Source organism: Rhinatrema bivittatum, unplaced genomic scaffold, assembly GCF_901001135.1.
Source record: "Rhinatrema bivittatum unplaced genomic scaffold, aRhiBiv1.1, whole genome shotgun sequence".
Lineage (NCBI taxonomy): Eukaryota > Metazoa > Chordata > Amphibia > Gymnophiona > Rhinatrematidae > Rhinatrema > Rhinatrema bivittatum.
The window spans coordinates 190006-207221 of NW_021820701.1; the positions used below are offsets into that span (position 1 = coordinate 190006).

General features: G+C 48.5%; 1 protein-coding gene across 3 annotated transcripts in view; it reads right to left on the reverse strand.

Annotated features, from left to right (window-relative positions):
* LOC115081973 (lymphokine-activated killer T-cell-originated protein kinase-like) overlaps positions 1-17216 on the reverse strand; it is a 144007-nt gene that overhangs the window by 74072 nt on the left and 52719 nt on the right. For all 3 annotated transcript variants that reach the window (XM_029586212.1, XM_029586210.1, XM_029586211.1), the window contains exon 5: positions 10643-10812. In XM_029586212.1, coding sequence (XP_029442072.1) covers positions 10643-10812 — 170 coding nt within the window. The remainder of the gene's footprint in view (positions 1-10642; positions 10813-17216) is intronic.

The window sequence follows — 17216 nt, forward strand, 5'->3', positions numbered from 1 at the left end:
TGTATGTAAAATGCTCCTAATTAGATACACTTCTTTCTTTTTACTTGTTTATAATACAGAATATGTTTAAAAGTAAAATTTCAAAATAACTGTTTTTCTTACTTTATTTTTCTTACACATATCTGTAATTTCAATTGCAAGTTACTGCTTGTATAGTTTGTAAAACTTAAGAATTAAAAAAAAAAAAGAAAAGCTTCCAAAAAAAGTCCTCTGAATTAGAGAAAACGTCCTCGTTAGCCTTATCAAGCTCTTTTCTGGACCTTTTAGAGCCAGCAGCTTTCACAAGAGCAGAATAAAAACCTAGAGCAAACTTAGGGCCTCATTTTCTAAAGTATCGCAGGCCTGCGATACTTTAGAAAATCGCGCTAACGAGGGGGCGGGGGCCGGGGGTGGTCTGGCAGCGATCGCTGCCTGCATCGCGCCCAATAACTAAACCATAGAAGGTGTAGTTATATATATATATCTAATGAGAAATTACTTAGCTGATAATTCCCTTAGTGGAGACAGATGGATTCAGGACCAATGGGTATAGTGTGCTCCTGTTAGCAGTTGGAGACTGAGTCAGATTTCAATCTGATGTCAGCACCAGTACATATACCCGTGCAGGAAGCTCTGCTCTTCAGTATTCTCCTTGCAAAGCAATTATGTATATATGAATGTCTGGATAATTTGATTAACTTGGTTGTTTAACTTGAATAACTTGAGAAACGTGATCAACTTGAACTAGTTGACGTGGACTATAGCTGGAGACTGCCAGTGCCCTCAACCGAGAAACACTGACACCCGGTAACTATGGGTGTCATAGCTGAAGGGAAGCGTGGCTTACCCGTGTTTGTCTTGCTCTCGGGAATTGAAACCCGAGGTTTTCGTGCATAGCAGCAGCCGTGGGCGGGATACTGAATCCATCTGTCTACCCTAAGGAAAACGAAATTATCAGTTCAGTAATTTCTCCATTTCCTAGCGTGTAGCAGATGGATTCAGGACCAATGGGATGTACAAAAGCTATTCCCGAACTGGGTGGGAGGCTGCCCGTGGCCCACTTAGTACTGTCCTTGTGAATGCTGTGTCCTCCCGAGCTTGAACATCCAGGCAGTAGAACCTGGCAAAGGTGTGAATGGAGGACCATGTCGCTGCCCAGCAGATCTCGGTGGGTGACAGCATCTTTGTTTCCGCCCAGGAGACTGCCTGGGCTCTAGTGGAATGGCCTTGACTTATAGCAGTGGAGGCTTGTCTGCCTCTACGCAGGTCGCCTTGATTACTTCTTTGATCCAGCGGGCTATGGTTACCCGTGAGGCCGCTTCTCCTTGTTTCTTCCTGCTGTGAAGGACGAATAGGTGGTCTGTCTTTCGTACGGGTTCCAACTTTTCCAGGTATCGACTAGGAGTCTGCCGATATTAAGGTGGCGAAGACGGCAAGATTCTTCCAAGCCCTTGTGCTCGTCTGGAGATGGCAGAGAGATGGTTTGGTTTAGATGGAAGTGAGAAACCACCTTTGGAAGGAAAGAGGGGACATTGGGGAGCTGTATGGATCCCGGGGTGAACCTGAGAAAGGGTTCCAGACAGGATAGTGCTTGAAGTTTGGAGATGTGACGGGCCGAACATATTGCCACTAGAAATGCAGACTTCAAGGTTAGTAGTCGTAGAGACAGACCGCGGATAGGTGTGAAGGAGGCTCCTGCTAGGAAGTCTAGTACTAGATTGAGGTTCCATAGGGGTACCGGCCACTTTAAGGGTGGACAGATCTGCTTGACCCCTCTCAGGAAGCGGGAGACGTCCGGATGAGATGTTAGGCTAATGCCTTCCACTCTGGTGCCGAAGCATGCCAACGCGGCCACCTGAACGTTGATGAAGTTGAGGCACAACCCCTTCTGTAAGCTTCGAATATTCTCCATATACCCCTAGGTATTCTAGAGATTGGGAGGGCTGCAGACAGGTGTTTGTGTTGACGACCCACCCAAGACTCTGGTGGTCGCCTGGTGACTTTCGTCTGGAGATTTTGCCCTGATCAGCCAATCGTCCAGATATGGATGTACGAGGATTCCTTCTTTCCTCAGTGTCGCTGCCACTACCACCATGAATTCTGGTGTACGTGCGGAGGGCTGTGGCTTGCCCGAAGGGTAGCACCCGGAACGGGTAGTGGTGGTCCAGGATCGTGAAGCGTAGGAATCGCTGATGCTCGTGATGGACTGGCATGTGCAGGTAGGTTTCTGACAGGTCTAGGGATGTAAGGAATTCTCCCGGCTGTATCGCCGTTATGACCGAGTGCAAGGTTTTCATGCGGAAGTGTGGTACCCTCAGGTAGCGGTTGACAGATTTGAGGTCCAGGATGGGCCGGAACTTTCCCTCTTTCTTGGGAACAATAAAATAGATGGAATAGTGCCCAGTATTTTGTTGTTGCGTGGGCACCAGTGTTATGGCCTTTAGGGCAAGCAATTTGGCCAGTGTGGTTTCCACTGCCATCCTCTTGGAGAGTGCGTGGCAAGGAGATTTCACGAACTTGTCCGGAGGGATGTTGTGGAAGTCCAGATAGTATCCCTCTCGAATGATGGTTAGGACCCACTTGTCCGCTGTTACCTCGACCCATCTTTGGTAGAATAGGGCAAGCCTGCCCCTATGGCTTCTTCCTGTGGATGGGTCGGCTGATTCTCACTGTGGGGTATGGCTGGGGCCTGTGCCGGAGCCGGCTCCCCTCTTTTTGTGTTTGTTCCGAAAGGACTGGCCCCTGCCTGTGGGGCGAGGGGCTTGGTATGTACTCTTATAGGGTCTGAAGTGTTGTGATCCTCTGCCCCTAGGTAATCGGGGAGAGGGGCGTTGGCTTCTTTTGTTCTTGTCCTCCGGTAGCCGAGGTACTGGGGATTCGCCTCATTTGTCGGCTAACTTCTCCAGTTCGCTTCCGAACAGGAGGGCTCCTTTAAAGGGCATTCTCGTGAGTTTCGTTTTGGAAGTTGCGTTGGCCGACCAACTTCGGAGCCAGAGTTGCCTTCTGGTTGCCACTACGGATGAGACGCCCCTGGCTGAGGTGCGTACCAGATCAGAGGTCGCATCCATGAGGAAGGATACCGCTGGTTCTAGTGCTTCGCCAGGCGTGGCGGCGTTCCTGGTCATGGATAAGCAGGTGCGTGTTACCACAGCATAGCAGGCAGCAATATTTATTTATTTATTTGTTGAGTTTTATATACCGTCATTTGGTGCAGCCATCACAACGGTTTACAAGATTCAAACAGAATACAGATAATTAAACAATGCTGATCGTTGCAAAAATAACAGTGGGAGGGATGACGGGATGGGGGGGGGGGGGGGGGGAAGAAAGGAGGATAGTAAAGGTATTGAGATTTATTCATCTTGTAGGCAGTCTCTTTGTGTTGTTTCTTATAAGTTCATAGTGGTATGGCACTGGTTGATGTTGGTTGCTGTTTCTTTCTTGCATGGGTTTGGTTGGTGGTACTGATTGTTGTTAGATCGTTGATTTAACTGATTGTCAATGTAGACTTTGTGGAAAAGCAATATGTAGTGACATAGCTGATATGTCGAATGACTGTTTAAGGATGGATTCCAGACACCTGTCCTGGGCATCCTTGAGTGCCGCTTCTCCCTCAACTGGGCTGGTAGTGTGCTTTGTGACTGCGCAGACCATGGCGTCCACTTTAGGGAACACTAGTAGATCTTTGGCTGAGGGTTCCAGTGGATATAGGGCTTCCAGGGCCCCCCCCCCCTTTAAAACTGGCCTCCGGGGCATCCCATTCCAAGTTGATCAGCTGTTGTACGGCTTGCAGCAAGGGGAAATGGCGGGAGGCCTGAGAGAGCCCTTCTAGGAGAGGGTTTATCTTTGGTTCCTCTGTGGCACTTGTGCCTGGAATGGCAAGCTCCTTCAAGCTGAGAATCACGAGATCTGGTATCTCGTCTTTGGAGAAGAAACGACTCATGGTTCAGTAAGGTTCCGTTCCTGGAGGTATTTCCCCTTCCTACAGGGGGTCTTGATCCTTATCCAAGGTGTCTGTGTCCCCTATAGTGAGGCTTTTGGCCGGGGGGGGGGGGGGGGGGGGAGCACGTCACTGGAAAGCTTGGAGGGCCCTGGGAGGCAAGTGTCCTCTGGTGGCGGATGTGTCCGTGCCATTGGTGGGGTTTGCATGTAGACAAAAGTGTGTAGACCCTTAAAGAATTCTACCCAGGAGAAGGATCATGGGTCTAGATTAAAGGCTGCTGCATTCCTCAGGGACCCCGTTTGGGGGAGGGTCGTGCTGGGGATAGAGAGGTCAGGGGTACTATCCGTGGATCTGGATTCCTGTACTGGCTGGGGAGGGCCTTGTCCAGGTTCTCCTAAGACTTCATCGCACTGTAGACACAGCCGTGGCCTCCTCGTGCTGCGCCGCTCTTATGTGGCGCAGCACGAGGCTTGTGCCTTTGTGCCTTTGTTTTCTTGGCCAGTGGTGCCATGGTTTTGTGCGTGTAGGTCGTTGAAACCCCGGTCTATGCGTTTAATGTGCACGCTGGGAGGCTTAGCTATGTGCTCCGGGTGTGCCCAAGATGTGCGTGTGGGCCGGGATGTGCACTCACTGAGATGCACGTGCTGCTGTGCGCATGGCCTTAACTTGTGCGCGGTACCTATGCACACGCTGCTGTGCACACAAGTAATTTGTGCGCCCGGCTCGTCCCTGTGCGCACGGTTCAGTTAGGCGTAAAGAGCAGCGAAATGGCGTCGGCGACCACGCAAGCAAGATGGCGACCACCTCAGAGGGTCTCCATGTGGGAGGACCCCCGTATCCGATCGGAGTCTAGCCCGGCCTGATCAACCTGATGGTACAGACGCCTGCAGGTGATCTGTGCGGCTATCCGAGCCTCGGAGACCGGAGACTTCGAAAACGTTTTCTACCTTACCTTGTCTCGGCGTTTCCCGGTTTCGTTCCGGGCGCTCTCAGGCTGCGGGAGGAGAGGGAAGTACCTCACCACCGCGCTCGGTATTGCACCCGCTGCCTCTCAACCGCTCCCTTTGCCGGGTGCTAAGTCCACGCAGGGAACCAGCTACCGGACCGAAGACTACCTCTGAGGGATCTCAGAAATCACCTCAGGAAATCTCAACTGGGGGAAAGACCCTTAGGTATCACCGCAGGGGAGCGGGGCTCGTCTGGAGAGGTAAGATTTCTTCTTTGTTTGGGATTTTCTTTCTTCTTTGGTTTGAATACTCTAACGCTGAGCAAGCGTGTATAGAGTCCCGAACTGCTATGGAGACAGAAAATACTGAAGAGCAGAGCTTCCTGCACTGGTATATGTACTGGTGCTGACGTCAGATTGAAATCTGACTCAGTCTTCAACTGCTATCAGGAGCACACTATACCCAATGGTCCTGAATCCATCTGCTACACGCTAGAAAAATGTTATTGTGCTGCCAAAACTAAACAGAACTATCAACTCTTCTCTTTACTTGTAGAGAGGAACAAAGAAAATGTCAAATCAGGAAGGAGCAGCCAACAAGATGAGGGGGAGTGGGAGTAGACAGGGGATAAAATAAAATTAACCCCAAATCCTACCAGCAACACTGAAAGCCCCTGACCCAGGCACTATAAACCGGAGGAGATAGTCTCACTATGGGAGCTGCCTGAAACTGAGCCAACCAGATCCAGGACCATGCTTAACAAACAGATTTCCATGTTGGGAGCATCCTCCCCAAGCAGTTTTGGCCATGTCTATACAGGCCTCAGTCCACCTCATGGTATGCTTTCCTACCATCTGTTGGAGACAGAATACAGGCAGGCTGAGATCAGCACAGATGCCTATATAAGGTGACATCAGTGAGCTTTTTGTTCTCTGTCTCCATCTGCTAGTTTGTGAGCATAAACCACTTGTCTAGACTGGACTACATGGACAGACATGAAGCTGCATTACGATTGTTAAATTTTTCATCAGTCCTAGTTGATTTAAGTTATATACACACACTCACTCTCCCCTCGCTCTCTTGCTACTTTTTCGGTTTTTGGTTTGTTTTTTTTTGCTTCGAGAGGAGGGGACAGGACTGGGGCTGCACCGGAGACCGGACGCGGCCAGGGCAGATGAGCGGGGGCTGGGGGAAAGTTTGCCGAGCATCGGAGAACTGTCCACTTCCTGGTTCCTGTCATTTCAAATGTCATTTGAAATGACATTTGAAATGACAGATACCAGTGTGGCCGTGAAGCGTTAGGCCCGAGCACCCAGGATACTAGGCGCTCTATACAGTAAAATGGGTTGCGCGGGCCTAACGCTTCACGGACGCTTCCTAGACTCAGCTTGCATTTGCAAGCTATTTGCATACGGGATCGAGCGGTAGGCGAGCTGCACTGTGCGTGTGGCAACCGCGGGTGCGCCCGGCACTGCCGCACTGTTTCTACTGCGGCCTTAGAGTATCGATCTGAGAGTCATAAAGAGGACTGCCAAGTTTGGGGAAAATCTATCTTAAGAGTTGATGATAGAGGAAAGCATCAAGAGCTCATCTGTGTCTAATGAGAACAATTCTAATCCACCAGATTCCAGAGTGTTGCCTCCAATTGCAATTATTACCAGGGGAAGTGCCTAGGGAAGGTTTTCTTAACCAAAAAGCTTACTGATGAATGAGACTGATTTCTTGGAACTTTAATTTTTTTCTCCCTATTGAATGTGCACTAAAAAATGCACTCACTGACTTTTCACCTGTAATCTAGTTTATCAGCAGAAAGCATTTTGTTACTTACAGTTGTTTGTGTGTTTGACTGGACTGTTACAGAATGCCTCAAGAAAATCCCTAAAGGCTTTGAAAATATTTCTTCTCTACTCCCCCAGGGTGGGAAGACCCAGGGAGTTTAAGTTGCCCATGAACTCCCATGTGAGCCCTTCGTTGAAAAGCAGCTGGGGCAGAGGCTACAAAATACTTCTCTTTCCTTGAAGTCATTGTCCTGTCAAGAAAAATCACTCCTGTCTGGATGCTAGGGGGTCAAAAAAAGTGTTGATTTTTTCTCTTTTCCTTTGCTTATAGTATCTGCATTGTATTAACCATAGGCCAAATTTAAAGGACCAGTAAAAAAGATATGGCAAAAATGTGCAAACAGTTTGCAAATCAGTTTCTTTGCATTTGGGCAAAAGGTACGACAAGACTTTTGCTCAGAACTTAAATTTAGTACTTTTGGGTAAAAACGTTCTACAGCACATTTTTGGACCAGATTTTAAAGCTCTTCTGGAAGTTGCAGAAAATGAAAGCTTTTGCTAAAAAATATGCTTTTTCCAAACTGTACAAACAAACTGACTTACAATGTTCCACCCTGTGCACATATATCCATGCCCCATTTTTTAATCTACACCTTGAAACATTTTATTTTGCTATATATCACACCAAATCCTTCTACATATATTTTTTTTTAATAGGAAATAGGTAATTCTATATTTAGTAAGAGGGAAACTCTGAGTCTGCATAACCTAACAAAGGAAAAACATTTCCATTGTGAAGCTCCTGCCTATAGTAAGAGCACGCACACACATGCTAAAATTTATTGATTGGCTATTAAAGGTGATGGGTGGGGATTATGCAGATATCTGGTATCGGCAGACCCAAACGCTTATATTTATTTATTTTATTTATGGATTCTTTTATACCGAGGTACGTATAGCAATACATCACCTCGGTTTACAGTGAAACAATAACTTAGCAACCAGTTTTACATATAACAGATATAATGCTGAGCACACACGCTAGAGCACTGGGCAGATTCTGAATTATACATCGTTTGCTTTGTATTCACTTCTGCTCCTAGGGGAATCTCCGCTTTCCTCCATTAATAAACCTTTTACTTTTATAACTGTTTGAAGCTGGTATTCATTGAGTTAACTAGTCAGAGGTTGCCACTATTAACACCATGCACACAGTGTTATTTTTAATTTTCAACTATGTCAATCTCTCCATAAAACATAGCATGTTCCACATGGAAGCTTTGTCTATGACATCACAAAACAGGTCTCTTGTCCTTGCATATGTAAAGTTATAAATATTAAACTATGGCCAATTGGATTTTTCAAGTTAATCATTTTTAGTAAGTTGTTTAAACTTCATGCTTAGGCAATAGTTGTTTCATCAGTGTGTCCTTGATGGGGTCAGGAGGCATTACTTCCCACTCTTGAACAGGGTTTTAATATCAGCCAGAAGACACAGCATTTGAATTGCACCCAAAAGGCTGAGAAACGATAACAAAAGAATCCCATTGTTATAATTAGTGACTCCATGAGCAGTCGCAATCACCTAATGCTGCCAGCAACCCCCCGACGCGGCCCAAGGCTTCCTGTGGCAGGGACGCCGCATCTACGTCTTCAGCTACATGGCCCACAAGCTGCCTGACTGCCTTTTCTCCCAGCACGCGCCCATGTGCCTTCTTAAAGGGCCCGCAGCAGGAAGATAAACTGCAGCACCCTCAGATGACATCACCAGGCCTTCCCCTTATAAGACCTATTGGAGGATTAGTCCCTCACCTCAGCAACAGGACCCCTGGTACACTTGTGTTCCAATGCATGTTGCTGTCCCCGTCTCTTTCTAGCCTTATACCTTGTTCCATGTTCCTTATTTATTTATTTAAACATTTTTATATACCGATGTTCGTATGGATATCACATCGGTTTACATAAAAAACGAAAGTGAAGAGGAGGAAAAGCAATTGGAGTAAGGAAATCCTTTGTTTGTCCTAGCCTCCTCCGTGCTCTGTTTCTTGTTAGTTTCCTTGCCCGCCTGTTCTTGTTCTCAGATCCCACTTGTTCTCTTCTTTGCTTGTCCTGTTGGTCTTGTCTGTCCTATTTGTCTCAAGACTGACTATCTGGATTCTGACTCTGGCCTGGACTCAGACACTTGCTGTCTGCCCTTTCCTCTGACCTGTTATCCGTTCTGCTGTCTGCTGCCTGCCATGACCTTTGCTCAAATCAGACTCTCACTCCAGACAGCCCTAGTGATCCACCTCTAAACTGAACTGCTAGTCATCTCACCCTGCAATGTCAATTCTAACCTACCCCAGCCCATCACACCTCTAGCCTCCTTCACCTTTTCCTACCATGTCCGCAGCCTCGGCGTCACAATGGACAATCAATATAATTTTAAAAAGTTCATTAATGCTTCCCTCAAAGACGGCTTCTTCAAACTTCATACGTTAAAAAACCTCAAACCCCTGCTACATCTCAATGACTTTCGCACAATTCTACAAGCCACCATACAGTCCAAAGTTGACTACTGCAATGCTATCCTCCTTGGCCTTCCCAAAAATTCTATACAACCCCTACAAATGTTCCAAAATGCTGCTGCCAGTATCCTTACTAATGCCCACAGAAACGAGCATATCACCCATGTACTCAAACATCTGCACTGGCTGCCTATCACATCTAGGATACTATACAAGTCCCTCACCATCATCCATAAATCCCTCCACAGCCAAAACATGCAGTGGTTCAAAGAACATCTCAAATTCCGTATCCCAGACAGACCCACCAGAAACCAATACCTAGCAACGCTGCACACACCCTCTCCCAAACTCCCAAAACTTAAGCCCACCTCAGACCGTGCACTCTCTATTGCAGGTCCGGCTCTTTGGAACAATATGCCCCCCAGTCTTCGTCAAGAATTGTACCCAAAGAAATTTAAACAGAACCTCAAGACCTGGCTATTCAAACAGGCATTCACTTGAATAACCCTAACCTTTGCCCCCCTCCCTTGTATATACCTCCTTCCACTAGCCTCTCCCTTGATTCCCATTGAATGTAACTAGCTATCCAGGCCTTTCTTTTGCATTTAATTATCATTATTCAATTGTCTTTTAACTTATTTTTATGCTGTCCACACATAGTTCCTCCCTTGACTTTGATCCCTTCTAGATTTTATACCATGTTCTGATCTCTTTCAGATTTAATCCCCTTTTTCCTTGTCCCATTTTAAATCCTGTTGCTAACCCATGTAAAGCCTGTTGCTACAATTATGTTACTTGTTCCAAGTTCCGTGTAAAGCTTATTGCTGCATTATGTTATCTGTAAACCGATAAGATGTTCCCAACGACTGTCGGTATATAAAAATGTTTAAATAAATAAATATTCCTGCCACCTACCAAAACCCAAGGGCTTAATCTGTGGGAGAGGCAGCTGGTATAAGCAAAGCTCTGGTCAGTCCTGCCGACAGGCTTCTCCACCGGCTGCCGGTGTGAGCCTAGCTCACTCACTCACTAGGTGAATCCAACCACACCACAGCCACAAAGGTCCACCTCTTTCGACAATATTATACCCATGTTTTAACTTTCACACACACACACACATTTTGAAAAACAAAAGCTACTCAAAATTAAACTAGTCCCAATTTTCCCAAACATTTTTTGCCTTAAGCTGAAGAAAATCAGGGACGGAATGGCCTACTGGATGTTCAGGCAAGCCCTTGGGGGCCAGCTGGGTCTAAGCCCACAGTATTGAGAGCACGGGGTCACAGCAGTGAAAGCAGAAGTGTGTGCAGCACTCCGGAAGGAATCTTCCCCTCCCCCCAGGCCAATATTAACTACAATCTAACTTTGGGAGAAACCCTTTGAAAATAGCCCAATATGTTTAGTTTTACATAAAATTGGTTTATACTTATTACATACTAATACACAAAAAGGAGATGAACCTACATGAATTATTCATTAATACAATACCTTTAAGCCTCTTGCCATATGCAAAGCAACTTTCCAAATTGTTGTAGCTGGAAAAGGACCTTCTCCCTTTTCATTTTTAAATTCTATGAGATCATTGAGTGATTTATCGCCTCCATACTCCATAGCAAGACACATACTACCATCCTTGGCTTTAGTGAATGCACGATAACCTTGTTAAAACAAACAAATAAATCTATGTTAAAAAGGGATACATTAACATTTAACAAACTATGAAATAAGAGAACAAAAAGGTCAACATGTGGTCAATATGGGTATCAATTAGATAACTACATTTGAAAAGGAAGATATGCTTAGGGCCCCTGGTCTCTTATGATTTTGCAGCTACAAAATCCAGCCCTTGCCATTGCATTCTACAGTTTCGTGGGAAACCAGGAATGGGCAGTGATTAGTGGGTACAGCCTTTAGTCCCTTGCTGATCCCCTCCCTGCAAGGAGATCCTGAGGACAACTATGGCAATGGGCACTTCAAAAGGATCACAAAAAGAGGAACACAAGAAAGAATATTTAGTGAAGCTGAGGGGGACAAGGAAAGAAATCAGGCAAGCAAAAGGTCAAGCGGAAGAAAGGATAGCTAAAGAGGAAAAGCAAGGTTATAAAACTTTTTTTTTTTTTTTAAAGACATATAAGCAAAAGGAGGAAGGCCTGAGATGGTATAGGAAAATAGGTTCTTACCTGCTAATTTTCATTCCTGTAGTACCACAGATCAGTTCAGACTGCTGGGTTTTGCCTCCCTTCCAGCAGATGGAAACAGAGAAAAACTTTGAGAGCGCCCTCTCTTAACCTGGTGAGCCACCTGCTACTCCTCAGTATTTACTCATACCCAAGCCGAAACAACTTTGTAGACCAAAACACTCGTGAATTAACTTTTATCCCCCTAACGAGCAGAGGGTGAAAACACAGAACTTTGATAACAGACCAAAGAACAGCTTTAACAGATAGGACAAGCCTATACCATTCTTCAGGAAAGACTAGAAAACCTAGAACAGTTCGAGCGGATTCTTCTACATCCTTCAACCCCACAATGGGCGGGCGTCTGGACTCATCCGTGGTACTACAGGAATGAAAATTAGCAGGTAAGAACCAATTTTCCTTTCCCTGTATGTACCCATATCAGTCCAGACTGCTGGGATGTACCCAAGCTTCTTCTAAATAGGGTGGGACTGCGAGAGTCCCGCTCAAACAACACTGGCCCCAAAATTGTTGGCATCCACCTGCTGGAAGTCCAAATGGTAGTGTCGAGCAAAAGTGTGCAAAGACTTCCAGGTAGCTGCCCTGCAGATTTTCTGTGGGGAGACCAGTTGGCACTCCGCCCAGGAGGACGCCTGTGCTCGAGTAGAATGAGCTTTCATCCCGTCTGGAACTGAGTGACCACGACAGATATATGCTGATGCAATGGCTTCCTTTAACCAACGAGCAATAGTGGCTTTAGACGCCTTTTGTCCTTTCTTCGCGTCATGCCATAAAACAAAAAGATGATCCAATAAAACGGAATCCATTGGTAGCCTCCAAATAGTGCAACAAAGCCAGTCTGACATCCAGACACTTCAACTCTCTAGAATGAGGATCCTTCAGCTCCACATCCATAAAAGCCAGAAGTTCCACCGATTGATTCAGATGAAAAGCAGATACCACTTTTGGCAAAAAGGATGGGACCGCTCGAAGCGAAACTCCGGAGTCCGAGATGCGCAGGAAAGGGTCGGAATCTCCGACACCCTCCTGGCTCAACAGATTGCCACCAGAAACACTACCTTCAACGTGAGGTCCTTCAAGATAGCCCTCTTAATAGGCTCGAAGGGTGCTTCGCACAAAGCCCGGAGAACCAAGTTCAAGTTCCAGGAGGGGCATGGCAGTCGGGTCGGTAGTCGCAGATACTTTACTTCGCGAAAAAACTGTGTAACATCAGGATGAGCCGCGAGAGAAGAGAAATGGATCTGGCCCCACAGGCATCCCAAAGCAGCGATCTGGGCTTTGACGGAATTAAAAAAGACAACCCTTTCTGAAGCCCGTCTTGCAGGAAGGAAAGAACCAAGGGAACAGAGGCTTTCCGAGGATCCACCCCCAGAGGCTCACACCAGGACTCAAAGACCTTCCAAACATGAACATAGGCAAGGGAGGTAGAAGCCTTCCGAGCTCTTAGTAGAGTAGAGATCACTTCATTCTGATTTCCCTTCTTCCTCAACCTACGCCTTTCAAAAGCCAGGCCGCAAAACAAAAGTAAGCTGCCTGATCGAAAAATATGGGACTTTGTCGAAGAAGTTTCGGGAAATGACTCAACCGTAGGGGTCCCACCACACACAGGTTCACGAGATCCGCGAACCATGAACGGCATGGCCACTCTGGAGCTATGAGAATGACTTGGCCCGGGTGAAATTCAATCCTCCTTATCACCTTTCCCACCAGTGGCCACAGAGGGAATACATAAAGTAGCATATCGTGTGGCCAGGGAACCACCAGAGCATAGACTCTTTCTGCGCCATGATCTCTCCTGCAACTGAAGAAGCGCAATGCCTTGGTATTTGCGCGGGTCGCCATGAGATCCATGTGAGGCTTGCCCCACCGGCGAGATATCAGCCGCATGGCGTCTGACAGCTCCCATTCCCCCGGGTCTAGCTGGTGGCGACTGAGGAAGTCCGCTTGTATATTGGTTGCCTCCGCAATGTGTGCCACCGCCAACATCTCTAGATGGCGCTCTGCTCAGGCCATTAACAGATCCGCTTCAAGAGCTACGGGGCGACTTCTTGTTCCTCCTTACCGGTTGATATAGGCCACTGTCGTCGCATTATCCAACAGAACTCGAACTGCCTGGGAGCACAGAAGGGGGGAGGAAACTCTCCAGAGCCAAGCAAAAGGCCCATGTCTTGAGGCGACTGATCGACCAGGACGCCTCCTCCAGAGACCACTGGCCCTCCACCGCTCGATCCTGACACACTGCTCCCGAGCCAAAGAGGCTGGCATCAGTCATCACCACCATCCACCGGGGTATTTCCAGATCCACGCCACAATCCAAATGCTGCTGAACCAGCCACCACGAAAGACTGGACCTGGCAACGTCTGTAAGTGGCAACAGGAGATAGAACTCCTCCAACATTGGGTTCCAACAGGATAATAAAGCCGCTTGCAGAGGCCTCATATGCGCAAAGGCCACGGAACCAACTCCAAGGTCGATGCCATGGAACCAAGGACATGCAAGTAATCCCAACTCTGGGCATGGAGGCTCATAGCAGGGACTGCACTTGACCATGCAATTTGATGATTCTGTCCCCGGAAAGGAAGTCCTTGCCCACTTGAGTGTCAAAATGGGCTCCCAAAAACTCCAGGACCTGGGAAGGGACAAGATGTCTCTTGGCGAGGTTGACCATCCAACCCAGGTAGCGCAGGCGGCTTAACGCCATCTCCATAGCTTGCGAGCATAGGGCTGCCGATTTCGCTCAAATGAGCCAGTCGTCCAGATAGGGATGCACCAGCACTCCTTCCTTCCTTAAGGACGCCGCCACCACCACCATTTCTTTGGTGAAAGTCCGTGGAGCTTTGGCAAGGCCAAATGGCAGGGCACAAAACTGGAAATGCTATCCGAGGAGCATAAATCTGAGGAACTTCTGATGGTCCCATCAAATGCCTATGTGTAGATAGGCTTCTGTCAAGTCTAAGGACACCAGGTATTCGCCCTTTTGCACAGCTACAATGACTGACCGGAGCTTCTCCATGCGGAAACGAGGCACCTTGAGGGCTACACTGACCTTCTTCAAATCCAGGATGGGCCGAAAAGATGGAATAACATCCCTTCCCCCCACTCCACTTGAGGAACCGGTATGATAGCCCCCAGACTCTGGAGATGACCGAGGGTTTGACGAACAATCAACTCTTTTGCTGGGGAACCGCAAGGGGACACCAGAAAAAAAAGACTTCGGAGCAGACGAGAAAATTCTAATGCATAGCCATGTTCTATCACACTGAGGACCCATCGGTCTGACATGATATGGACTCACTCCTGGAGAAAGAGAGACAGACACCCACTATCACAAGATCCGCAGAGTGGGCTGGCCTCTATTCATTGAGAGGACTTGACCCCTGTGGTGCCCTGTCTGGCTCCATCCCGGGGCATGCGACATCCACGGTAGGCTGGGGATCAAGACTGGTGGAACTTCGCCGAGGCTTGTCTGCTGCCTCTGTTCTGAGTCCTGCTCTGACGAAAACGCCTCTGCCCCCGAATCTGAAGGCGGGTGAAGAAAATGGCTTTCTGGTCTTTCGACCTGTCCTCCAGCAGTCTGTGGACCTTATTTTCGCCCAAATTCTTGATCAGCTGCTCCAGGTCTTCTCCAAACAGGAGCCTCCCTTAAAAGGAAAAGCCCCCAACTGGGCTTTAGAAGATACATCTGCAGACCAATTCCGCAGCCACAGAAGCTTCCAGGCTGACACTACCGACACCATAGTTTGTGACGAAGTGCAAAGTAGGTCATAAACTGCATCCGACCCATACGCCACCACGGCCTCCATACGTTAGGCTTGCTTCGCCTCAGAAGGCGCTGGATCTTTGGCACTCTGCAACTGCTGTACCCAGCGCAGGCTCGCCCGGAGCATGTAACTGCTGCAGACCATAGTACGAATGCCCAGGGCAGACACTTAAAAAATCCTCGAGGTAACCTTCCAATTTGCAATCCTGCAAATCCTTCAAAGCCGCTGCCCCTGCTACAGGAATGGTCATCCGCTTAGTAACTGCGGAGACTGACGCATCCACCTTAGGACTCCGCAGCAGCTCCAACACATCCTCAGGCAACGAATACAACTTGACCATAACCCTGCTAACCTTGAGGTCTGTTTCCAGGGAATCCCACTCCTGGAAGTATCATCTGCCTCAGCATAGCGTGCAGGGGGAAAGTTCAAGCATGGAGGACAGGATCCACCATGTCTGGACTTGGTTCAGAGGGAGGGACTGCGATGCCCGGCTCCGCAAGGACATGGGGAATCAAAGGCGCCAGTTCGTCTCTCTGAAATAAGCAGACCACCTTAGGGTCATCCCCCTTCCTATAATTAGTGAGGTTTGGGTGGACCCTTGGACACTGTGGCAGCTGACCACGCCCACGGGGGGAAGTCTCATGAGGGGCCACAGGTCAGGCTCAGCTTAGGACACACAAACACAGAGATTGATCTTTTATTAGACAATGTGATGAAGCCACCAGAGGTGGCAGTAGTGAGCAGAAGTAGCCCGGCTGGGCTAGTATCCCTCAGGCGCTGGAACAGCGACTCCTCTGATAGCAGTACTGTAGTGGAAAGAACTGAGAATAATGAGTACAGTGGAATATGCACAAAGCCCCAGTATGGAGAACCCCACTGAGAGGCTTGAAGGTAATGTACACACACAGAGGTTTCATGTAGGAGATGGCACTAGAGCTGGAATGGAGGCAGGCCCTCGAGGAGCGAGTACCTGGTTCCAGGGAACAGATGGTGAGGTGAATATGGTAGTACTCACTGGTGTTGAAGATAGCAAATCCTTCCAGGCAGAAGAGAAGGAAGGAGCAGGCAGCGAGTCAGGGAACATGGGCCCTCAAGGAGAAGTACCGGTTTCCTGATAGCGACCTGAAAAGCAAGTGAGGCCCCCGATGAGCGGATACCCCGTTAGCGTTAAGAGTCCAATGGAAGATTGGAGGCAGAGTAGCTGGGTACAGAGAGCGAATCCCATCCATAAGAATCACCATTGCTAACTTAAAGGCTAGCAAACATTGTAGGCTTTAAATATCCGGGCAGCGTGACGTCATCACAGGGGGACGCCCCTGAGGTTCACGCCATCGGAGCATGGTGGGAGGCAGCGCCCAAGCCGGTCTGGGGATGCCGGAGAGGATGGCAGGCAGATACCGCGGCAGCCAGGCGTCCATCCACAGCAAGAGGAGGAGCTAAGAAAGAAAGGTAGGCGGAGAGAAATCGTCGAGAAGGGACATTGCAACACCCCTCCACTGGAGGAATCTGGTCCGACGCGACACCAATGTCCAGAACATCCGGGGGAGGAGTGGGGACCACTGGCCCCTCACCCTGGTCCGAATTGTCGGAAGAGGTCTCCAGGGTGGACCACCGGGGTCTGTACCCGACAAATCCTCATTGCCACTGGCGTTTCCTCCCTTCTAGGCACCTTGTTCGGTGGACCAACAGGCCCCTGCAGAGGACAGGGCCCCCTTTTTTCAATAGTATAAACTGTGGAGAAAACAGCAGAAGTACCCTCTAAATGGTCAGGATCCACATCAGGGAGTCCCCCACGGCTCCTCAGACCACCACAGGGCTGGAATCGGCCGGGGAGAGGGCCGAAGGGAGATCCCCCTCTTCCCAACACTCTTCCCTCCGCAGCGCAAAAAGCGCCCAAAATGTCCACCGCTCCCGTGCTACGCAGGAACGGATCAATCTGTGGCTCCGATGCAGCAAGCAGCCTCCCGGCACTGCGTTGCTGTAGATCTGCCGCCGCAGTCCTGCCAGAACTTCCCTCCCCACCAGGGAGGCACCGGCTATAAACCCCCAACGTTGCTTGGCTGGAGAGCCGATCGCCGCAGCAGGAGCACCGGCTTGTGTGT